At 42.2% G+C, this 26,167-nt stretch overlaps 1 protein-coding gene across 2 annotated transcripts in view; it reads right to left on the bottom strand.

Annotated features, from left to right (window-relative positions):
• MARCHF9 (membrane associated ring-CH-type finger 9) overlaps positions 1 to 26,167 on the bottom strand; it is a 213,186-nt gene that overhangs the window by 17,650 nt on the left and 169,369 nt on the right. For both annotated transcript variants that reach the window (XM_073663263.1, XM_073663262.1), the window contains one exon: positions 9,018 to 9,210. In XM_073663263.1, coding sequence (XP_073519364.1) covers positions 9,018 to 9,210 — 193 coding nt within the window. The remainder of the gene's footprint in view (positions 1 to 9,017; positions 9,211 to 26,167) is intronic.

Here is a 26,167-nt window from a genome sequence, read left to right on the forward strand (position 1 = left end):
ACCTGAGAAAGCCTAAAAGGTTTTGGAAGAATGTTCTCTGGTCAGATGAGACAAAAGTAGAACTTTTTGGGAAAAAGCATCAACATAGAGTGTACAGGAAAAAAAAGAGGCATTCAAAGAAAAGAACATGGTCCCTACAGTCAAGCATGGCGGAGGTTCCCTGATGTTTTGGGGTTGCTTTGCAGCCTCTGGCACTGGACTGCTTGACCGTGTGCATGGCATTATGAAGTCTGAAGACTACTAACAAATTTTGCAGCATAATGTAGGGCCCAGTGTGAGAAAGCTGGGTCTCCCTCAGAGGTCATGGGTCTTCCAGCAGGACAATGACCCAAAACACACTTCCAAAAGCACTATAAAATGGTTTGAGAGAAAGCACTGGAGACTTCTAAGGTGGCCAGCAATGAGTCCAGACCTGAATCCCATAGAACACCTGTGGAGAGATCTCAAAATGGCAGTTTGGAGAAGACACCCTTCATATATCAGGGACCTGGAGCAGTTTGCCAAAGAAGAATGGTCTACAATTCCAGCAGAGCATTGTAAGAAACTCATTGATGGTTACCGGAAGCGGTTGTTTGCAGTTATTTTGGCTAAAGGTTGTGCAACCAAGTATTAGGCTGAGGGTGCCAATACTTTTGTCCGGCCCTTTTTTGGAGTTTTGTGTGAAATGATCAATGATTTGATTTTTGCTTCATTCTCTTTTGTGTTTTTTCCTTGCAAGCAAATTAAATGAAGAGAATAATACCAAAGAATTTGTAATTGCAATCATTTTCAGGAAGAAACTGAGTATTATCTGACAGAATTGCAGGGGTGCCAATACTTTTGGCCAGCACTGTATCTATCTATCCATCCATCTGACAATCTATTTATTATCTGTCTGATTATCTGTCTGACTATTGATCTACCTGTCTGATAGACAGACAGACAGATATAGAGATAGATAGACAGATAGATACATATAGTCAGATAGATAGACAGACAATCTATCGGACTATATATCTGTCTGATTATCTATCTATCTGACTACTTAACTATCTGTCTGTCTGATAGATTGTCTATCTATCTGACCAACTGATAGACAGACAGATATAGACATAGACATACAGACAGGCAGATAGATGGTTGGCTAGATAGATAGAACACATAGATATAGACAGATAGATATAGATAGATAGATAGATAGATAGATAGATAGATAGATAGATAGATAGATATTATCTATCTACAGTGCCTACAAGTAGTATTCAACCCCCTGCAGATTTAGCTGGTTGACACATGCGGAATTAACTTGGCATTGTAACATTTGTACTGTAGATCAGCCTGGAAGTGGGAAATGCACTGCAGCAAATTTTGTTTTTGTTTTTTTTTTGTTTTGTTTTTTAAAACGTTAAAAGTTAATTCAGAGTGTCATTTATTATTCAACCAACCCCTCAAACCACAAGAATTCTGTTTGGTCCCCCTAAAGTATTAAGAAGTAGTTCAGGCACCAAGAATAATGAGCTTCACATGTGTGGATTAAAGATCTCTTTTGCCAGCCTTTTCTGACTATTTAAGACCCTCCCCAAACTTGTGAACAGCACTCAGACATGGTCAACATGGGAAAGACAAAGGAGCATTCCAAGACCATCAGAGACAAGATCGTGGAGGGTCACAAGGCTGGCAAGGGGTACAAAACCCTTTCCAAGGAGTTGGGCCTACCTGTCTCCACTGTTGGGAGCATCATCCGTAAGTGGAAGGCTTATGGAACTACTGTTAGCCTTCCACGGCCAGGACAGCCTTTGAAAGTGTCCTCCCGTGCCGAGGCCAGGCTTGTCCGAAGAGTCAAGGCTAACCCAAGGACAACAAGGAAGGAGCTCCGGGAAGATCTCATGGCAGTGGGGACATTGGTTTCAGTCAATACCATAAGTAACGTACTCCACCGCAATGGTCTCCGTTCCAGACGAGGTACCTTTACTTTCAAAGCGTCATGTCAAGGCTCGTCTACAGTTTGCTCATGATCACTTGGAGGACTCTGAGACAGAATGGTTCAAGGTTCTATGGTCTGATGAGACCAAGATCGAGATCTTTGGTGCCAACCACACACGTGACGTTTGGAGACTGGATGGCACTGCATATGACCCCAAGAATACCATCCCTACAGTCAAGCATGGTGGTGGCAGCATCATGCTGTGGGGCTGTTTCTCTGCCAAGGGGCCTGGCCATCTGGTCCGCATCCATGGGAAGATGGATAGCACGGCCTACCTGGAGATTTTGGCCAAGAACCTGCGCTCCTCCATCAAGGATCTTAAGATGGGTCGTAATTTCATCTTCCAACAAGACAACGACCCAAAGCACACAGCCAAGAAAACCAAGGCCTGGTTCAAGAGGGAAAAAGTCAAGGTGTTGGAGTGGCCTAGTCAGTCTCCTGACCTTAACCCAATTGAAAACTTGTGGAAGGAGCTCAAGAATAAAGTCCACATGAGACACCCAAAGAACCTAGATAACTTGGAGAAGATCTGCATGGAGGAGTGGGCCAAGATAACTCCACAGACCTGTGCCGGCCTGATCAGGTCTTATAAAAGACGATTATTAGCTGTAATTGCAAACAAGGGTTATTCCACAAAATATTAAACATAGGGGTTGAATAATAATTGACCCACACTTTTATGTTTAAAATTTAATAAAATTCAACTGAGCAACATAACTTTTTGGTTTGTAAGATTTATGCTTCTGTTCATAAAACCTACTCTCGTTTGCAGTTTGAAGGCTCTAACTTATTTGCATCTTATCAAACCAGCTAAATCTGCAGGGGGTTGAATACTACTTGTAGGCACTGTATCTATCTATCTATCACAAAGCCTCACAGTGAATGCAGATACTATACTCAATACATATACATATCATGGGAACTTAATTTTCAGTTAAAAGAACACATTTATGTTTTTCTATTGGATTTTCAATAGAAATGTGTTCGGGAAGATCAAAAATATTCATGCTCATTTTATTTCCTCAGAAGAAATCCATGAGACTAATATAACGTGAATCAATGACCTCAAACAAGCGGCTGATGGTCTGATTCCTGCACTCGCTTTTTAATTATTGCCTTAGCAGTCTATCTACAGACCGTGCAGCTATTTCTCACAGCATTTTCACTGTTTTTTTTCTTACAGATTACTTAGAGACCCCCAGGATCTTCCTTATTCCCTCCAGTGCACAGTTATTTTGGGCCTTCAGGACACAGTAATTCTTGTATTTTTGGATTAGTTTTGGCGCTGACATTGCCACATGAGGGCTTGTTTTCTATGGGAAGAATTTTATCTCTTAATGGCACCATTTTAGGAAGAAAACATATAACGCATTGAAAAACTTTTATTATGTTTATTAAGTTTCATTGAAGAGAGGGGAATAAAAAACAGCAATTCTACAATATTTTCAGCAGCTTAGTTTTATTTTATTTTTTTCTGTGCTCATCGCGCAGTATAAATGACACGTTAACGTTATTCTGCGGGATAATACGGTTATAGCAAACTTATAGAACTGGTTTTACATTTTACTAGTTTTGCACGATAAAATACTTCAAACAACATAATTGGCTTTGGTATAGCCATATTCTGAGAGCCATGCATTTGTGATTTCTCAGCTTGCGGACCTATGTGAGGGTTTGTTTTATGTGGGATGAGCCATGTTTTCATTGGTATCATTCTGTGGTAGATGTGAATCTGCGCTTTTTAATTCGTAAAAAGTTACCATAAATAAAAAATGAATTAAAAAAAATTAAATTCTAATGGTTTTTTTTTACAGCTTTTTCTTTTTTTTTGTAAAGGAAATAAATAAAAAAAATATTATTTTTTTAAATTATTATTTTTATTTTTTTACAGATTTTACCGTATAGGCTAAATAAGATATCCCTGTGGAAGGGGTCATTATGAATGCATCAATACCAATTATGAATGTTTGTTTGACTTTTTTTTACATGAAGAAACAGGTGAGGGGTTTTTAAACTTTTTATTAAACTTTTTTTGTACTTTTTAATTTTGTTCCACTTGGGTCACTTGATATTCTGTATAGCAATGTACTATGCCTCCCTATCAGGCCCTGCCTGTGTCTAGGACTAGTTACTTAGGTGTCTGAGGTGGCAGCCATGGTGGCCATTTTTAGGCCCCTTTCTGGCATAAAAATGCCCTAGTCCTCTAGAATTCGCTGACAAGGGTTAAACTAGAAGGATCTGCTTTCTCACTCTCACCAATCCCTACAGATTCATTAGGGCTCCTGATGCTGATCCCACAGGTATGTCAGCAGTACCCATGAGATCTGCATGATGTATATATCCATCATGAAACGGGAACTGAACCCAACTCATGATACACATATACATCCAACAGCATTAAGGGGTTAACTGTTTAACATCTGGACAATTACACATCATTTCCACCCTAAATGACACCCAAGTTTAGGGCATATTTACACGTGCTTCTCACAATATTAAAACATCATCAAAAAGTTAATTTATTTCAGTTCTTCAATACAAAAAGTAAAACTCATATAGAGTCATTACAAACAGAGTGATCTATTTCAAGTGTTTATTTCTGTTAATTTTGATGATTATGGCTTACAGCCAATGAAAACACAAAAGTCATTATCTCAGTAAATTAGAATACTTTATAACACCAGGTTGAAAAATGTTTTTTAAATCTGAAATGTATGTTCAGTAAATGCCCTCAATACTTGGTCGGGGCTCCTTTTGCATCAATTACTGCATCAATGCGGCGTTGCATGGAGGTGATCAGCCTGTGGCACTGCTGAGGTGTTATGGAAGCCCAGGTTGCTTTGATAGCAGCCTTCAGCTCGTCTGCATTGTTGGGTCTGGTGTCTCTCAACTTCCTCTTGACAATACCCCATAGATTCTCTATGGGGTTAAGGTCAGGCGAGTTTGCTGCCAATCAAGCACAGTGATACTGTTGTTTTTAAATCAGGTATTGGTACTTTTGGCAGTGTGAACAGGTGCCAAGTCCTGCTGGAGAATGAAATTTCCATCTCCAAAAAGCTTGTCAGCAGAGGGAAGCATGAAGTGCTCTAAAATGTCCTGGTAGACGGCTGCGCTGACTTTGGTCTTGATAAAACACAGTGGACCTACACCAGCTGATGGCATGGCTCCCCAAACCATCACTGATTGTGGAAACTTCACACTAGACCTCAAGTAGCTTGGATTGTGGCCTCTCCACTCTTCCTCCAGACTCTGGGACCTTGATTTCCAAATGAAATGCAAAATTTACTTTCATCTGAAAACAACACCTTGGACCAATGAGCAACAGTCCAGGTCTTTTTCTCCTTGGCCCAGGTAAGACGCTTCTGGCGTTGTCTATTGGTCACGAGTGGCTTGACACAAGAAATGTGACACTTGTAGCCCATGTCCTGGATACGTCTGTGTGTGGTGGCTCTTGAAGCAATGACTCCAGCAGCAGTCCACTCCTTGTGAATCTCCCTCAAATTTTTGAATGGCCTTTTTTTAACAATCCTTTCAAGGCTGCGGTTATCCCGGTTGCTTGTGCACCCTTTTCTACCACACTTTTTTCCTTCAACTCAACTTTCCATTAATATGCTTGGATACAGCACTCTGTGAACAGCCAGCTTCTTTAGCAATGACGTTTTGTGGCTTACCCTCCTTGTGGAGTGTCAATGACTGCCTTCTGGACATCTGTCAAGTCAGCAGTCTTCCCCATGATTGTGGAGCCTACTGAAACAGACTAAGGGACCTATTTAAACCTATTTAAACGCTTAGGAAGCCTTTGCAGGTGTTTTTTATTAATTATTCTAATTTACTGAGATAATGACTTTTGTGTTGTCATTGGCTGTAAGCCATAATCATCAACATTAACAGAAATAAACACTGGAAATAGATCACTCTGTTTGTAATGACTCTATATAATATATGAGTTTCACTTTTTGTATTGAAGAACTGAAATAAATTAACTTTTTGATTATATTCTAATTTAATGAGAAGCACTTGTACACCTGACAATCTTAATTTTTCGCATCTAATGCAAGTCTATGGGAAAAATACATACAGAAAACTCAGAGTACCTGCAAGAGAAATTGACATGTTGCAGATGTGAAATACGCACCGCAGGTCAGTTTATGCTCAGTAAAACAATAGCACAGCGGGCAGGAGACTTCTATAAATCCCATCCACTTTGCTGGAACTGTAAGGCGCTGCGTTTTTGACGCAAATATATGCACAGTCAAAAATGCACCAAAAGCATATAGCGGGAACGTATCCTAGCATTGTCTTTTAACGCACGGTGGGCATGAGTTTTCCGGAAACCACATCTGCTTTGCTTGAAATATTTAATGCAGATTTCAAAACAAAAAATGCAACAGAAAATCCGCTGCATTTTTCATACATGGTAATATATATGCCCTGTAGCATTCTGAATGGTAAGGCTACCTACATATGCAATCATTTGCACTGAAATCGTGGTGAAAAGTTTTGAGACAGACACAAATTTTGTTTTTTTATCAAATTTTCTGCTTAAGTGTTTAAATCTTTTAGTCAGATGTTTCTGAAGTAGAGAGATTGAAGTACAATTATAAGTATTTCATACATTTTTATACTTTTATTGACAAATACAGTATATCAAGTTTATGCAAAGACTCAATATTTTCACCGTTGACCCTTATTTTTGAAAACCTTTGCAATTCACCCTGACATGCTGGATATCAGCTTTTGGGCCAAGTCCTGACTGATGACAAATGACAACCATTGTTCCCTAATCAGCGCTGGAAGTTTGGGCTTAAAATTTGGGCTCGTGCAGATGACCATTTTAATCGGACGAGTGCTATTCATGGTTTTGACAGATAGTGCTTGTACCCATGTTATTCTATGGGGCCGAGCACACGTCTGATTTTTTCCTCGGACCACCAGCGTGAACGATTTGCCTCTGAGAATAGGATGGCACTCGCCCATTCATCAAACTGAACTTGGATGGCAACCGTGTGCGATCCGATTTTCACAGACTGGTATAATAGAGAAACTTTTATTTCCTCTCCACCTCGGAGAAAATCAGATCTCACTCTAATTAAACTCTGATCAGACTATGATTAGCATAATCCTACCAATGTTCTCGGATGGAGAATAAAAGGGTCGTCTGCACCTGCTCTTTCTGTGTTTTATTTTATCCACCCACACTTTGAGGATTGAGAACGGGTTGTCAATGGGATTGAAATCTGGGGAGTTTCCTTACCATGGACCCAAAGTTTCAATATTTTGTTCACCAAGTTACTTAGTTATCCCTTATAACTTTGGACATCGTACTCAATCATGTTGGAAAAAGCATTAGTCATCACCAAATTGCCCCTGGATAGTTGGGAGAAGTTCCTCTTGTAGGATGTTTAGATCCCATTCTTTATTCAGGGCAGTGTTGTTACACAAAATTGTAAGTGAGCCCCCTCTACGGACGAAGAGCAACTCCACACATGAATGAATGCTTTACTGTTGGCATGACACAAGATTCATTGTAGCGCTCACCTTTTCTTCTCTGGACAATCATTCTTTCAGATGTCCAAAAAACATCAAAGACAGACTGATATTCTACAGAAAGTACAGGGATTGGACTGGAGCAAAGTTATTATCTCTGACCATGTCCCCTTCAGATTGTTCGGAACATCTGAAAGAGTTGAGAGCTACCCATGAGTCCTGTTTTGTGTCAACAGTAAAGCATCCTGAGACCATTCATGTGTGGGGGCTTTTCATCTATAGAGGGGGTTCACTCACAATTTTTCCTAAGAATGCTGCCAGGAATAAAGAAGGGGATTTACAAATATTCCAAGAGGACCTTCTCCCAACAATCCAGGAGCAATTTTCGTGACGAACAATGCTTTTTACAGTATGATGGAGACCATGTCACAAAGTCAAATTGATAAGTAAGTGGATTGGGGAACAAAACATCGAAATTTTGGGTTGATGTCCAGAAAATTCCCCAGACCTCAATCCCATTGAGAGCCTGTGGTCAATCCTCAAAAAACAGAAGGACAAACAAAAACACATAAATTGTGATAAACTCCAAGCACAGATTAGGCAAGAATGGGCGATCATCAGTCAGGACGGAAATGTTTATAATTGTTCGTCAATTTGCCATGGAAACATCTAACTCAAAGATCTCAAATCACTTAAGAAGCCAACTTTGTGAAAGTCATACTTGGTTACAGTTGGGTAACATCCCTTTTAGTATCTGTAATAGTAGTCGAATGGTCTGTCAACCATTTGAAGCAGATTAAATACTTAAGAGACTTAGGCCATGTTCACATAGCCCCATGTCTTTCTTCAAGTTTAATCCATTCTTAAAGGGAATCTCTCACCAGGTTTTTGCTAACCCATCTGAGAGTAGCATAAAGTAGAGGCAGAGACCCTGATTCCAGTGATGGGTCACTTACAGAGCTGCTTGGAGTCATTTTGATAAAATCAATGTTTTATCTGATGCAGATCAAGCAGTTCTCTGAATGCTGAGCTCTGTATTACCACACCCACACTACTGATTGACAGCTTTCTGCCTATGTGCAGTATACACAGAAAGCTGCCAATCAGTGTTGGGGGGGTGGTAATACAGAGCTCATGAATATGCTTGACTACCTGGCATCAGGTTTACTAGTCCTCTAGTGATAATCTCCAGCTGATAAAACAATTATTATTATTATATCAAAAGTACATCAAGCAGCCCAATAAGTGACACATCGCTGGAATCAGGGTCTCTGTCTCTACATTATGCTGCTCTCAGATTAGGTGGCTAAACCTGGTGACAGATTGTTTTTAATCATATATTGACGAATGCTGCTGGATCACGCTGACTTATTATGAAGTCAGTCAGAGTTTCTTGATTATACGAATAGTGCTGTAGACCACACTATTTCTGCTGTAAAAATTACCGAAACTACTGATAGAAATCGTAAAAGTTTATATTTACAAAAGTGTTATTGATTTCAAATTAAACATTTTTTTTTAATGAAAAAGAAAAAACAGTCATCATATAAAGAAATTCTTTCCTTACCTATACAGACTATGTCCATGAAGCCGTACATGCCATAGCAGATTTGGAACAGTAAATCCTGCCGCTGCCACTTGGCCGAGGGGCTGAGAGAGGACCAGATTAACCAGGATATGCTGGCGATGAGGAAGAGGGAGCCCAGGATTATAGCTGCTATTTGGACCTTCTCGATCACAGTCAAAGAAATGGCCTGCCACTGCAATGCAGATTAAAAAGCTGTCAGGAACGCACAAGTATCGCTACCTCTTACTCCATCCAGAGACAGAAATACATTTCCAGCCTATTGTCATATTTATTACATCAAACAAAGTTTCCATATATTCGTAGGAAAACAAGCGCCTTTATTTCATAAATGAACAATTTACATAATTCATGCATGCAGGCGAATGTTTCCTGTGTCCTGAATAGTAATTTACCTGCTGAATCAGTCACCTTTCTGAATCATTGAAACAAAAAATCAACAATTTTGCCATTGTAAAATTATTCATGAATCTTTAGCACACCTATCCATCCATCTGTACAATTTTGGAGACAATGTATGTAGTTAACCTGGTCATGGGTCAAGGAGCCCACAATGGACTAGAGGTCTACATTTAACCTCAATTATAACATAAGTGGCTATCTTGTTGATTTGCCTTGCTCTTATTTTTCAAAGAAGCCTGGATAAAAAAAATCCAACTGATCGCTGCAGGACGGATATCCCTGATTTCCAATGACTAGATGTCTAGCATTACTTGGCAGCCATTCAAATGAATGGTAATCCAATTAAGGCAAGAATGGTCCACACACAGATCAGCTCTCTATTCTGGACTATAGAAATAGGGCTCCAAGCAAGAGACTTCCTCACAATGACCAACATATGCCTTAATAGATCATAAGCACAGGGGGAATTTTATGAAAGGATAAGAAAGATGATTTATCCATTGAGGCTGTGTTCACATCTGTGTACCAACATTAAAGCTGTGTTCTTACATGGGTACCAATGTAAAGCCTGTGTTCACATCTGTGCACTAGCGGTAAAACTATTCTTATCTGGGTACCAATGTTTTTATCTAGGTACCAATGTAAAAGCTTTGTTCAAATCTGTTTACCAACGTTAAGACTGTATTCTTATCTGGATACCAATATTCTTATTTGGGTACCAATGTAAAGGCTGTGTTCACGTCTGTGCATCAACATTAAGGCTGTGTTCTTATCTGCTATCAATGTAAAGGTTGTGTTCGGATCTGTGCACCAAGGTTAAGGATGTTTTCTTATCTGAGTACCAATGTAAAGGCAGTGTTCATATCTGTGTACCTATGGTAAGAATGTTTTCTTATCTGGGCAGAAAATGTAAAGGCTGTGTTCACATTTGTGCACCAACCTTAAAGCTAAGTTCTTATCTTGGTAACAATGTAAAGCCTGTGTTCACATCTGTGCACCAATGTTAAGAATGTATTCTTATCTGGGTACCAATGTTCTTATTTGGGTACCAATGTAAAGGCTGTATTCACATCTGTGCATCAACATCAAGGCTGTATTTTTATCTAGCTACCAATGTAAAGGCTGTGTTCAAATCTGTGTACCAACGTTAAGGCTGTGTTCTTAACTGGCTACCAATGTAAAAGGGTGTGTTCAGATCTGTGTACCAATGTTAAGAATGTAATCTTATCCGGGTACCAATGTTCTTATTTGGGTACCAATTTAAAGGCTGTGTTCACATCTGTGCTCCAATGTTAAGGCTGCGTTCTTATCTGGCTACCAATGTAACAGCTGTGTTTGGATCTGTACATCAATGTTAAGGATGTTTTCTTATCTGGGTACCAATGTAAAGGCTGTGTTCGGATCTGTGTACCTATGTTAAGAATGTATTCTTATCTGGGTACAAAAGGTAAAGGCTGTATTCACATTTGTGCACCAACATTAAAGCCAAGTTCTTATCTAGGTAATGATGTAAAGCCTGTATTTACATCTGTGTGCCAATGTTCTTATTTGGGTACCAATTGTTCAAATCTGTGTACCAACGTTAAGGCTGTGTTCTTAACTGGCTACCAATGTAAAAGGATGTGTTCAGATCTGTGTACCAATGTTCAGAATGTAATCTTATCCGGGTACCAATTTTCTTATTTGGGTACCAATTTAAAGGCTGTGTTCACATCTGTGCACCAATGTTAAGGCTGCGTTCTTATCTGGCTACCAATGTAAAGGCTGTGTTCGGATCTGTGCACCAATGTTAAGGATGTTTTCATATCTAGGTACCAATGTAAAGGCTGTGTTTGAATCTGTACATCAATGTTAAGGATGTTTTCTTATCTGGGTACCAATGTAAAGGCTGTGTTCACATCTGTGTACTATGTTAAGAATGTATTCTTACCTGGGTACAAAAGGTAAAGGTTGTATTCACATTTGTGCACCAACATTAAAGCCAAGTTCTTATCTAGGTAATGATGTAAAGCCTGTGTTTACATCTGTGTACCAATGTTCTTATTTGGGTACCAATGTAAAGGCTACGTTCACATCTGTGCATGAATATTAAAGCTATCTGGCTACCAATGTAAAGATTGTGTTCACATATGTGTACCACTAAGTCTGTATTCTTATCCTGGTACCAATGTTAAGGGTTTTCTTTCAACATTTTGCAAAATGTGCAATTTTCTCTGCTAAATTGTTGCAAAACCAGTTAAATACAGAAAAAAGACAATTTTGGGCTTTGCACATAATTTTTTAATCCAGTAGGCAATTTTTATGAATTTGTCATGAAAAAACATCAGTAAAAACCACAGGTCAAAAAAGAAAAGTTTTAAAATATGCAAATAATGAATTGGGCCCTATGTGTTTTGGCTGGTGACTGTGCATTCGGGTTTTTTTTATATTCTGAGGAAAGGACAATTTAGGCCACGTGATGCATAGATGACTTTAATAAACTCCATTTTATGGAATGAACGTGATCAACTGAGTTAACCTTTTTTCTTATATCATGGTGTTTTTTACCATTTCGGCCCTGAAACGCATAGATAACTCAACATCTTTAATATTAATAAGCCTCGTTTTATGGAATGAAATATTCCCAGTTATTTTCCATACATCCTTGTACTCAGAATACTGGTCCATCTGGTCACCGGTGAGAAAAACAGCAGAAGCAGGAACCTTGATAACTACTAACACCATCATAACATGTGATAATAAGTGTTATCCTCTCGGCATAATCCAATCAGGTGGTCGGTGAACCATGGGAGAAATCATTTTTCCATTATGCCTGGAGAGCCCCTTTTCTCTCTCTCAATCTATCTATACTTTTAACACAGTTGCACCTGGCCTTGAATATTATATATATATATATATATATATATATATTATATACAGTACAGACCAAAAGTTTGGACACACCTTCTCATTTAAAGATTTTTCTGTATTTTCATGACTATGAAAATTGTACATTCACACTGAAGGCATCAAAACTATGAATTAACACATGTGGAATTATATACTTAACAAAAAAGTGTCAAACAACTGAAAATATGTCTTATATTCTAGGTTCTTCAAAGTAGCCACCTTTTGCTTTGATGACTGCTTTGCACACTTTGGCATTCTCTTGATGAGCTTCAAGAGGTAGTCACCGGAAATGGTCTTCCAACAATCTTGAAGGAGTTCCCAGAGATGCTTAGCACTTGTTGGCCCTTTTGCCTTCACTCTGCGGTCCAGCTCACCCCAAACCATCTCGATTGGGTTCAGGTCTGGTGACTGTGGAGGCCAGGTCATCTGGGGTAGCACCCCATCACTCTCCTTCTTGGTCAAATAGCCCTTACACAGCCTGGAGGAGTGTTTGAGGTCATTGTCCTGTTGAAAAATAAATGATGGTCCAACTAAACGCAAACCGGATGAAATAGCATGCCGCTGCAAGATGCTGTGGTAGCCATGCTGGTTCAGTATGCCTTCAATTTTGAATAAATCCCCAACAGTGTCACCAGCAAAGCACCCCCACACCATCACACCTCCTCCTCCATGCTTCACGGTGGGAACCAGGCATGTAGAGTCCATCCGTTCACCTTTTCTGCGTCGCACAAAGACATGGTGGTTGGAACCAAAGATCTCAAATTTGGACTCATCAGACCAAAGCACAGATTTCCACTGGTCTAATGTCCATTCCTTGTGTTCTTTAGCCCAAACAAGTCCCTTCTGCTTGTTGCCTGTCCTTAGCAGTGGTTTCCTAGCAACTATTTTACCATGAAGGCCTGCTGCACAAAGTCTCCTCTTAACAGTTGTTGAAGAGATGTGTCTGATGCTAGAACTCTGTGTGGCATTGACCTGGTCTCTAATCTGAGCTGCTGTTAACCTGCGATTTCTGAGGCTGGTGACTCGGATAAACTTATCCTCAGAAGCAGAGGTGACTCTTGGTCTTCCTTTCCTGGGGCGGTACTCATGTGAGACTGTTTCTTTGTAGCGCTTGATGTTTTTTGCAACTGGACTTGGGGAGACTTTCAAAGTTTTCTCAATTTTTCGGACTGACTGACCTTCATTTCTTAAAGTAATGATGGCCACTCGTTTTTCTTTACTTAGCTGCTTTTTTCTTGCCATAATACAAATTCTAACAGTCTATTCAGTAGGACTATCAGCTGTGTATCCACCAGACTTCTGCACAACACAACTGATGGTCCCAACCCCATTTATAAGGCAAGAAATCCCACTTATTAAACCTGACAGGGCACACCTGTGAAGTGAAAACCATTTCCGGTGACTACCTCTTGAAGCTCATCAAGAGCTTGCCAAGAGTGTGCAAAGCAGTCATCAAAGCAAAAGGTGGCTACTTTGAAGAACCTAGAATATAAGACATATTTTCAGTTGTTTCACACTTTTTTGTTAAGTATATGATTCCACATGTGTTAATTCATAGTTGTGATGCCTTCAGTGTGAATGTACAATTTTCATAGTCATGAAAATACAGAAAAATCTTTGAATGAGAAGGTGTGTCCAAACTTTTGGTCTGTACTGTATATTTAGCTTTACAGTTACTTGCATTTAAATGGAACATGGTGAAGGTTTCTTTATTCCAATAAACTGCTTGACGTTCCATACTCAAGTTGCAATCCTTGAACGATGAACTTTTAACCTGTAGTCATGCATATATGCAAATGTGGCAGGACTAGTCCGGCAGAGTGTTTCTTCCCCTGGACTAGTCCGGCCTCTGATCTTCTAATCACGCTTCCTTGGGTGTGATTGACAGTCAATCCTCATCATGGTAGAACCATTATACATGCTGTCAACTATGCCCAGAAAAGCATTATTAGAGAATTAAAGGCAGGACTGGGGGAAGACATACTACGCCGGACTAGTCTTGCCTCATCTGCAAAAGTGATGCTGCAGAATAAAAGTTAACTGTTCAAGGATTGCAGGGTCAGCATAGAACATCCACTAACTTAGTGGAAGAAATCTGCACCCTTACTGCTATAGTAGTGGGGGACCTGACATGATCCCTTAAACACACACAGGTATAGAAAAAAGGTGTAAAAAAAATAAATAAAGGAAATCATCCAGTTACCCAGTAATAGCAATTTCCGACATCATTTCTTGAAAGAGACTCTAAATGATCTCAGATGAAATGTTCTCGGCCCGTGAGTCAGCCAACACGTGAAGCACTCTGTGTGTATACCTTCAGTAGTCAGAGTGCTCGCCATGTAATCAGATGCTGACTCACCGGCTATGAAAGTCTATTACATTACAGAGCTCAAGTCTCAGAAAGTCCATTTTATACAACACGTGGCATATAATAAAACAACTAAAACATAATTCCCACTTACACCTTGCTGGCAAAACTGTATTAAGACAGATGACTATGCTTTTACCTTACCCACCAAACCCTTCCTGAACATAGATCTTTATAACCTTGTGTAAATACATAATGATGCGCCTCGCTGTAAACTGAAGACGACACTATCTACCATGTCATTTTTTAGTCTTGCGATATTGTTATGCAATTTTTTCTTACTAATATAACCACAATGTAGTTCTTTTTACTATTTATTTGCCTATTTATGGATTTACTTGAGTCGAGCGCGGTAGTAATGATTAGCTTTGCATAAGTGCACTGCTATTTCTCATTCTCAAGCTCTGTCATCCTGCATGTGAACAGTAATTGAACAAGTCCCACCATGAAATACTACTTGAATTAAGCTTTAAAATCAAATGGGACAGCATCGGTGCATTTATGTGTATCAGCCATGTCTATGTAGCTCTAGTCCTGGTGAAAAATCGTTTCTATCCTGCAGCTCTCTTGCAGACTGCAGCAGGTTTTTTTCCCACAATTTCCATTTATTTAAATCTTATATCTTTGCCTCTGTTCACATGACAGAAGCCAAGTTGAGACGGATTCACAGTATGCAAAAACTAAATTACGATGAACAGATCACATTGACTTAGGTGGGTGTCTGTTAAAGAAGTTGTCCACTACTTTTTAATTGATGCCCTGTCCGGATAGGGCATCAATGCTTGATCGGTCAGGGTCCCGCACCCGGCACCCTCGCCGATCAGCTGTTATCGGTGCCAGCTATTCAATTCAATGGGAGTCGGATGTATAGTACCTCGTTAGACGGCCAAGCACCACATGTAAGTATTTTCGGCAGGCGGCCACCGCCGGCACTGATAACAGCTGATCGGTGGGGGTGCCAGGTGCGGGACTCCGGCCGATCAAACATTGATGCCCTATCCTACAGATAGGGCATCAATGAAAAAGTAGTGAACAACTTCTTTAATGTCTCTTCCATGGAAGCTGTTAACTCAAGTTACAAATCCTGTAGCTCCACCATTATATTAGTTCTGCTGGCCTCCATCACTAATGCCCTCTCTGCAACATCCATTAGGTTTCAGGGACGACCTGAAGACTTACAACTGTGGGGTATCATTTCTATTTGTAAACTATTGTTTGTTTTTTTTAAAATGTAATTTTTATTGAAGTTAATAAATGATTAATGGACATTATACAAAAAAACATTCACATAAAATTGGTAAGGTAGAATAATACAGAGGTATACGTGTGAAACATGTTGAGATATCCACAGGATCCTATAACTTAGTTCCAAGCAGATTGAAAAACAAAGCAGTAGTGATCCTAAAGGAAGCCAGGGCAATACACCCATGCTTTAAAGGGGTTGTCCAGCTTTAAAAAAAATATATACATCGTAGGCCGCCTTCACACAACCAACATTCATCCTCTAAGCACAGACCACGATGTAAGGACTGTCCATGGGTCCACTAACCCAGAATCAAGTACGGTTCAGAAGACCCACGGTCAGTCCATACATCGGGGCTGGACTCGATCCATGATTGTAGGAAGCCAGCCTTAGTCATATACTTCAATTTGCATAGGTGTCTCAATCTCCAGGCATCATTTGGTACCGACCGCGCCACTACCAGCTTGTGTTTGACACGAGAGAGCATTTCCTGTGTCGGTGGATCATCAGTTTTGTGACTGAAAAGATCTGGCTGACTGTCTGTTGTCAAAAGCTAAGACTGTTCTCTGCTGTCTTTGCATCGGCCGTGACATAGAAAGCAGTGGGTCTGGCTACTAAACTGGACTTTCAGTATTGTGAGTGACAGCTCAGTCGTCCAATCTAAGGCTGGAGCATGCTGGGCTGTCAGCATTTTGATTGAGAGCTCTGCTGCTCTATCTGGTCTAGCCTGCGGGCTTTCCTCCAGGTGTTTCCCATTCTTGTTAATTTGCTAGCTATTTAGCTGGCATTGTCAACTGTAGCTTTGCTCAGTGATGTGTGTGCTTTGCTCAGTGTCTGATTTCCTGATATTGTTGCTCGACCTTGAATTTGTCTTGACAATTTGTGTGTGATATCCTTTTTGCTCTTGACGCTCTCTGATCTCAGGTACCTGACCCCGGACTTGGTCTCTGACTATCCGTTTCTCTTATCCTCTTACCTTGACGTACCCTCCAAGCATTTGACCCCAGAATGTTACCTAACGACGCCTTTGTCTTGCCCATCTGTACTACCAACCCTCCTGGTAACTGACCTTGGACCTCCTGACTACCCTGTCTCACAGCTTGTCCGTCAAGTATATGAGATGGATGACATCTTGCTATTTTACACAAACTTATGCTAATTTTGTCTTGTACTCATTTCCTGACCAGTACTTTTTCAATTACCTTGCTAAGGACATTGTTGACAATTCTGACTAAAGCCCCCGTCTCACATATCGAGATCGCTGCTGTGTCACGGTTTTGGTGACGCAACAGCGACCTCACCAGCGAAATCGCTATGTGTGACACTTTGCAGCGATCAGGCCCCTGCTGTGAGGTCGCTGATCGCTGCAAAGTGTCCTGGACCATTTTTTGGTCGTTGCCCTCCCGCTGGTCAGCACACATCGCTGTGTGTGACCAGCGGGAGCAGCGATCAGGCTGGTAACCATGATAAACAACGGGTTACTAGGTGCGCGTGTGCCCCTAGTAACCCGATGTTTATCATGGTTACCAGCCTGCTCCTGCTTCAGCAGGCTGGTAACCAGGAGCAGCACATCGTGGAAAGATTTTTTCCACGATGTCGCTGCTTCCCTGATCATTGGTGAGCCTGCCTGTTTGACAGCTCACCAGCGACCACATAGCGACGCAGCAACGATCCCTGACAGGTCGTATCGTTGTCGGGATCGTTGCAGCGTCGCTAAGTGTGAGGGGGCCTTAAGAAAATATCTAAAGAGCAGTTTATTTATTCTATGTTCTTCTGACGCTTCCGACATTTAAAAAACAAAACAAAAAACAACTATTTTCGGAGGTGTCAGTCATTGTGAAGCTTGTGTGTTAAGTATTTTGTAATGTTTTCAAGAACCCAGAAGTGTTACTAATGTATGACACCAAAAAGCAAAAAGTGGCCTCCCGTGCAACATATTCCTCCCAAACTGCAAGACGCTGTGATGCAAACATCACAAGTTTGTGCTAGAAAAATGCAGTCTAAAGTTTTTTAACTTTTTACAAGATTCTTGTTATGTCACATTTTGGTGAATAAGTGTTTATTTAAGGATCTGCTTCAGAAGGAAAACCAGGGCTGTGGAATCGGAGCCCATTTTGGTGGAGTCGGAGTCAGTATAAAATGTACCGACTCCTAAAATATATAATAAATTGGGTACAGTAGTTCAATGCAGTTTATGGGGAATATTTTTGAATAAGAATTTGGAAAGTTATGAAATGTCCTATAAATGTCTGTCTTATTCCTGATCTAAGGGTCTAGACTTTTAGCTGAGATGAATCTGTGGTACAGTAAATTTATCACTTAAACATGAGCCATGTATGAGGGAGTCGGAGTCGTGGAATCGTGGAGTCGGTGTCGTGGAAATTGAGGAGTCGGAGGTTTGGCTTACCGACTCCACAGCCCTGGAAACAATACTTTATGTATCAAGAGCAAGCAGTATTATAACCAACAATCCTCATGTATCTTCCTCTTCTATCATGCATTGTAATATGGTCTATTCTCATGCAGAATAACAAAGAATTCTGTTGGCTTCCCTTACTTATAATAAGGTCAGTCAGCAGTCTCCAAACTTCTGTCGCTCATTTCATCTTTTGGACTTACTCAGTGATCCTCCTCAGCCACCCACAGAGATGGACATGAACTGGACCTTATCTTCACCCGACTGTACTCCCTATCTAACCTCTCAAGCTCCCCCCTCCCCCTACCTGACCATCATCTACTCACTTTCTCATCCCTGTCCTCACCTGTCACCCATGTCCAGCAAATAGCACATCCCCGCAGAAACCTTGCACATCTAGACACTCACACACTCTCTGACTCTATTCTACCACTGACATCCATATCTTCACTCCACGACACAGACAGCGCCACTGCTTTCTACAATGCCAGTCTCACATCAGCTATCGACTCGGTCGCCCCTCTTGTGCATGGCAGAGTGCGACAAATCAATAGACAACCCTGGCACAATAACTTCACTAAAAAACTTTGGCAAGCGGCCAGGGTTGCAAAGCGGTGTTGGAAGAAAACATACTCGCAAGATGACTTCACTGCATTCAAACAAGCAACACTCGCATTCAAATCAGCCCTTACCTCCGTTAAACAGGCCTACTTCACAACCCTCATATGTTCCTTATCCTACAACCCCAAACAATTATTTAACACTTCTAACTCCCTCTTCTGCCCTCTACTGCCCCCTCCGACTTCCCTCATCGCTGCTGAGGACTTTGCCACACACTTCAAAAACAAGATTGACCAAATAAGACAAGCCTTCATTGTCAGACCACCACAACCCCTTTGCTTTCTAGACCAGTGCCCTTCCCCCATAACCTTCCTCTCCAACATCACTGAAGGAGAGCTTACCCGCCTCCTTTCTAAATCACACCTCACCACTTGTGCACTCGACCCCATCCCATCTTCTCCCCAACCTCACTCCCACACTCATCCCATCCCTAACCCATCTCTTCAACCTATCACTAACTTCTGGTACCTTCCCCTCTGCTTTCAAACATGCCACAATCACGCCCATCCTCAAAAAGCCATCCCTCAACTCAACCGCTTTGTTCAGCTATCGCCCCATATCGCTGCTCCCATTCGCCTCCAAACTCCTTGAGCAACATGTTCACGCTGAACTTTCCTCCCATTTCTCATCTAACTCTCTCTTCGACAGCCAACAATCTTGCTTCTGTTCCTACCATTCCACTGCCCTTACCAAAATTACTAATGACTTACTTACAGCCAAAGCTAACAGACAATTCTCTATACTCCTCCTTCTAGACCTGTCCTCTGCCTTTGACACAGTTGACCACTGCCTCCTACTACAGATTCTCTCTTCCTTTGGTGTCAAAGACCTTGCCCTATCCTGCATCTCCTCATATCTTTCCAACCGCACTTTTAGCATCTCCCACTCCCACACTACCTCCTCATCCCACCCGCTCTCTGTTGGAGTCCCTCAAGGCTCCGTCCTAGGACCCCTACTCTTCTCCATCTATACCCTTGGCCTGGGACAGCTCATAAAGTCCCACGGTTTGCAGTACCACCTGTACACTGATGACACCCAGATCTACCTCTCTGACCCAGACGCCACCTCTCTGCTGTCCAGAATCCCAGCATGTCTATCAGCCATATCCTCCTTCTTCTCCTCTCGCTTCCTGAAACTCAAAGTGGTCAAATCTGAACTCATCATCTTTCCTCCATTTCCCATATCTTCCCCATCTGATCTATCTATCACAATAAATTACATCACTCTTTCCCCTGTAACAGAAATCCGCGGCCTCAGCGTAACCCTCGACACTGCTCTGTCCTTCAAACCACACACCCAAGCCCTCGCCACCTCCTGTCACTTCCAGCTCAAAAATATTTCCAGAATTCGTCCTTTCCTCAACCCTCAATCTACTAAACTGCTTGTGCATGCCCTCATCATCTCCCTCCTGGACTACTGCAATATCCTCCTCTGTGGCCGACCTGCTAACACTTTTGCACCTCTCCAGTCTGTCCTTAACTCTGCTGCCCGACTAGTTCATCTCTCTCCTCGCTACTACTCTGCTATTCCCCTTTGCAAATCTTTTCACTGGCTCCCAATTGCCCAGTGTATCCAGTTTAAACTACTAACAATGACCTACAAAGCCATCCATAAACTTTCTCCTACATACATCTCTGAACTAATCTCCCGATATACAGTACAGACCAAAAGTTTGGACACATCTTCTCATTTAAAGATTTTTCTGTATTTTTATGACTATGAAAATTGTACATTCACACTGAAGGAATCAAAACTACGAATTAACACATGTGGAATTATATAGTTATCAAAAAAGTGTGAAACAACTGAAAATATGTCTTATATTCTAAGTTCTTCAAAGTAGCCACCTTTTGCTTTGCTGACTGCTTTGCACACTCTTGGCATTCTCTTGATGAGATTCAAGAGGTAGTCACCGGAAATGGTTTTCCAACAATCTTGAAGGAGTTCCTAGAGATGTTTAGCACTTGTTGGCCCTTTTGCCTTCACTCTGCGGTCCAGCTCACCCCAAACCATCTCGATTGGGTTCAGGTCTGGTGACTGTGGAGGCTAGGTCATCTGGCGTAGCACCCCATCACTCTCCTTCTTGGTCAGATAGCCCTTACGCAGCCTGGAGGTGTGTTTGGGGTCATTGTCCTGTTGAAAAATAAATGATGGTCCAACTAAACGCAAACCGGATGGAATAGCATGCCGCTGCAAGATGCTGTAGTAGCCATGCTGGTTCAGTATGCCTTCAATTTTGAATAAATCCCCAACAGTGTCACCAGCAAAGCACCCCCACACCATCACACCTCCTCCTCCATGCTTCACGGTGGGAACCAGGCATGTAGAGTCCATCCGTTCACCTTTTCTGTGTCGCACAAAGACACGGTGGTTGTAACCAGAGATCTCAAATTTGGACTCATCAAACCAAAGCACAGATTTCCACTGGTCTAATGTCCATTCCTTGTGTTCTTTAGCCCAACAAGTCTCTTTTGCTTGTTGCCTGTCCTTAGCAGTGGTTTCCTAGCAGCTATTTTACCATGAAGGCCTGCTGCACAAAGTCTCCTCTTAACAGTTGTTGAGGAGATGAGTCTGCTGCTAGAACTCTGTGTGGCATTGACCTGGTCTCTAATCTGAGTTGCTGTTAACCTGCGATTTCTGAGGCTGGTGACTCGGATAAACATCCTCAGAAGCAAAGGTGACTCTTGGTCTTCCTTTCCTGGGGCGGTCCTCATGTGAGCCAGTTTCTTTGTAGCGCTTGATGGTTTTTACAACTGCACTTGGGGACACTTTCAAAGTTTTCCCAATTTTTCGCACTGACTGACCTTCATTTCTTAAAGTAATGATGGCCACTAGTTTTTCTTTACTTAGCTGCTTTTTTCTTGCCATAATACAAATTCTAATAGTCTATTCAGTAGGACTATCAGCTGTGTATCCACCAGACTTCTGCACAACACAAATGATGGTCCCAACCCCATTTATAAGGCAAGAAATCCCACTTATTAAACCTGACAGGGGACATCTGTGAAGTGAAAACAATTTCCGGTGACTACCTCTTGAAGCTCATCAAGAGAATGCCAAGAGTGTGCAAAGCAGTCATCAAAGCAAAAGGTGGCTACTTTGAAGAACCTAGAATATAAGACATATTTTCAGTTGTTTCACACTTTTTTGTTAACTATATAAGTCCACATGTGTTAATTCATAGTTTTGATGCCTTCAGTGTGAATGTACAATTTTCATAGTCATGAAAATACAGAAAAATCTTTAAATGAGAAGGTGTGTCCAAACTTTTGGTCTGTACTGTATTCCCCCACGTAATCTCCGGTCCTCCCAAGACCACCTCCTCTCCTCCACACTTATTCGTTCCTCAACCAATCGCCTCCAAGACTTCTCCCGAATATCCTCTGGAATTCTGTGCCTCAACTCGTCCGATTATGTGCCACATTCGGATCCTTCAAACAGAACCTGAAAACCCATCTCTTCAAGAAAGCTTAGAACCTGCAATGACCACACTGCCGCATCACCACCACCAGAGCTGCGGCAACCCCCCACCTACCGTCTCCTTCCCCATTATCCAGTATGTAACATCCCTGGCGGCGTGCTTGCATAGTGCACCACCTCCCACTATGCAAGACCGCAATCTTACCCATCAGTCCAGCCTGCAAACCTTGCTCCAGTTCATGCTGTGTGCATGTCTCTTGTCTGATTGCTTAGAGCGGCGGCCCGGTTACTTCCTGATTCTTATAGCTGCTGTGGGCGTGCTCCTAATGCGTCCCGAGCCTATTGCTGTGAGTCACTGGATATTTAAACCCCCTCCACCCGGAAGGAGGTGCCTGAGCAACACTATGTATCAGTGTGCTCCTTGCCTCTGAGTTGCCAGGTCTTGTCCTGTATCTTGTCTGTTTCTGCCACCCTGGGGGCTGCATACCCAGGCTTGTTATCTCTGACTTCTAGTCTGTTTCCGCCACTCTGGGGGCTGCATACCCAGGGCTGTTATCTCTGACTTCTAGTCTGTTTCCGCCACTCTGGGGGTTGTATACCCAAGCCTGTTATCTCTGACTTCTAGTCTGTTTCCGCCACTCTGGGGGCTGTATACCCAGGCTCGTTCTTGTATCTCGTTGCAGTAGCAGTTCCTGTCTGAACTGTATCCTAGCCTGTTACCTGTTTGTCTCTATGTCCGTACCTTCCCTTTTCCTGCAGTATCTGAACCTGCACCTAACTCCAACTCGTTGTCTCTGTACTTCTGTTTGTGAGTTTTGTGTCCACTCGCTACTTCATTGTAAGTACCTTGTGTGTATCTGGTTCTGCTTGTCCCTTTTCCCTTCCTTCGTATCTACCTCCTGTGTTCTAGCCATCTTCCTGAATTTTCCAGTCTGCTCCATGTGAACAGAGCCCTGTCCTCTCTGCCTGCACCTTCTGCCCTGTTCTGCTCTGCTTGCTCACCGCTCCGGCGGTTCCTCTCTGCTTTGTTTGCTCACTGCACCTGTGGTTTCGCTCTGCTCTGCGTTGCCCACCGCTCCGGCAGTTCCTCTCTGCTCTGCCTTGTCCACCGCACCTGCGGTTTCGCTCTGCTTTGCTTGCTCACCGCACCTGCGGTTTCGCTCTGCTCTACCTTGCCCACCGCTCCGGCGGTTCCTCTCTGCTCTGCCTTGTCCACCGCTCCGGCGGTTTCGCTCTGCTCTGCCTTGTCCACCGCACCTGCGGTTTCGCTCTGCTCTGCTTGTTCACCGCATCGGCGGTTTCGCTCTGCTCTGCCTTGCCCACCGCTCCGGCGGTTCCTCTCTGCTCTGCCTTGTCCTCCACTCCGGCGGTTTCGCTCTGCTCTGCCTTGTCCACCGCACCTGCGTTTTCGCTCTGCTTGCTCACCGCTCCGGCGGTTTCGCTCTGCTCAGCCTTGCCCACCGCTCCGGCGGTTCCTCTCTGCTCTGCCTTGTCCTCCGCTCCGGCGGTTTCGCTTCACTCTGCTTGTCTACCGCATCTGCGGCTCTGTTCCTGTCTCCCAGTCTGTACTGGACCCTATCCAGCCTGCGCTCCAACCTCCTAGTACCTACCTGTCTGCACTCCAGCCGTGTTTGCCAGTACCTACCTGTCTGCATGCCAGCCGTGCTAGCCAGTACCCACCTGTCTGCATACCAGCCATGCCTGCCAATATCCACCTGTCTGCATACCAGCCGTGCTTACCTGTACCCACCTGTCTGCATACCAGCCGTGCCTGCCAATACCCACCTGTCTGTATGCCAGTCTGGCCTGCCTGTTCCTGTATTCCCCGGTGTGGGTCAACAGCTGTGACTGGGGTCTGGCCTGGAGTAGCACCTGGTCCCTCTGCTCGTTTCCTCCTTGGTTCACGGAGTCGACTGAGCCGCCGTGCGACCTTGGTCGGATCGGGTTGATACTTAGCTACGCCCCTCCAGGCATTCCTCGGTTCATGGTACAGTGGGATCACTAATCACGCTCACGCCAGTCAGTCCGGGCGCGAGTGTAACACAGTAGAATGTAAGCCCGCAAGGGCAGGGTCCTCTTCCCTTTGTTCCGGTCTATCATTGTTAGTTAATTTACTATATCTTATTTTGAATGTAACCCCTTCTTATGTTCAGCATCATGGAATCAATGGTGCTATATAAATAAATAATAATAATAAGGTAAATATCATAGGTAAAAAGAATGCAGCTAATGAATTCTTTTGAGAACCCAGCTATTAGAAGTGGAAATAAAGAACAAAGATAACAAATTCTGAACGAACAGAGGGGCAAGAGAGACTGCAAACTAAAATGTGTCTATACAAATGCACAGAGTATAAGAAACAAACAAGGAGAATTGAAGCTGCTAACACAGGAAGGAAGACATGATGTCATAGGCATCACTGAAACTTGGTGGGATTATACACATGATTAGAATACAAGGCCACAATTTATTTACAAGAAACAGGCTTAACAAGAGGGGAGGAGAATGTTAGGAAAGCATATATCTCCACAGAGATCCAAGCTTCAGAGAATGGTAGCTCTGTAGAAACTGTTTGAGTAAGAATACAAGGAGAAAAGAACAGAAAGGACACGATTGTAGGTGTTTACTATAGGCCACCTGGACAGACTGAAGATATGGATGAACTCTTTACATCAGATGTCTTTGTTCTCAAAAAAGTACGACATAGTGATCATTGGAGATTTTAACTGTCCAGATATTTGTTGGGAATCTCTCTCAGGCAAAAGTAATGGGTACAGAAAATTCTTATCTTCTCTGGCTGACAATTTTATCTTTCAAAAGGCACAAGAGAGAACAAGAGGATCTGTCATTTTGGACCTAATTCTTACCAATAGGGAGGAAATGGTTGAGGAAGTAAAGATAGTTGGGAATTTAGGAGGCAGCGATAACGCTATCCTCAAATTTTGGATTAAAATTCGAGGAAGACCTGTGAGGACTCAGACATTAAGGTTGGACTTCAGAAAATCAGTTTTAATGGACTCAGTAAGAGGGTAGGAAAGCTCAATTTCTGGATGTTCTAATGGACAGAAATATCCAAGAAGGATGAGAGATTTTGCTACATGAAATTCTCACTGCCTAATCAGTAACAATCCTGAAAAGAATGAAGAACTGGAATCATTTAAAGAGACCAGAATGGATGAACACACAACTTATTACATCCTAGGGTACTGAAAGAGATAGCAGAGGAAACTGCAGAACCACTAGCCAGAATCTTCGAAAATTCCTGGAGAACAAAAGTCCCAGAAGGTTGGAGAAGGGCAAATGTTGTCCCCATCTTCAAAAAAGGAAAGAAGATGGAGCCAGGAAATTACTGGCAAGTAAGCCTTACTTTTATACCAGGAAAGATCTTTGAAAAAATTATTAAACAACGTGTATGTAAGTACTTGAATAAGAATACAAGAATTAACCACAGCCAGCATGGGTCTGTAACAAACAAGTCATGCCAGACTAATTTAATTTCCTTCCACGATGGAATCACTGACTGGGTGGATCAGGGAAATGCAGTAAATATAGCATATCTCGACTTCAGCAAAGCATTTGATAGAGTATCTCATACTATCCTTAATGAAAAAATGACCAAGTATGGGATTGACAAGGCTACGGTTAGGTGGATTCATAACTGGCTCAGTGATCGTACTCAAAGTGTTAATAAATGGTTGCACATCCAATTGGAAAAGTGTTTCAAGTGGGATAACAAAAAGCTCTGTTATAACCCCAGTGTTGTGCAATATTTT

This window comes from Phyllobates terribilis, unplaced genomic scaffold (genome assembly GCF_046119375.1).
Source record: "Phyllobates terribilis strain yellow unplaced genomic scaffold, ASM4611937v1 Scaffold_2__4_contigs__length_985480577, whole genome shotgun sequence".
Classification (NCBI taxonomy): domain Eukaryota; kingdom Metazoa; phylum Chordata; class Amphibia; order Anura; family Dendrobatidae; genus Phyllobates; species Phyllobates terribilis.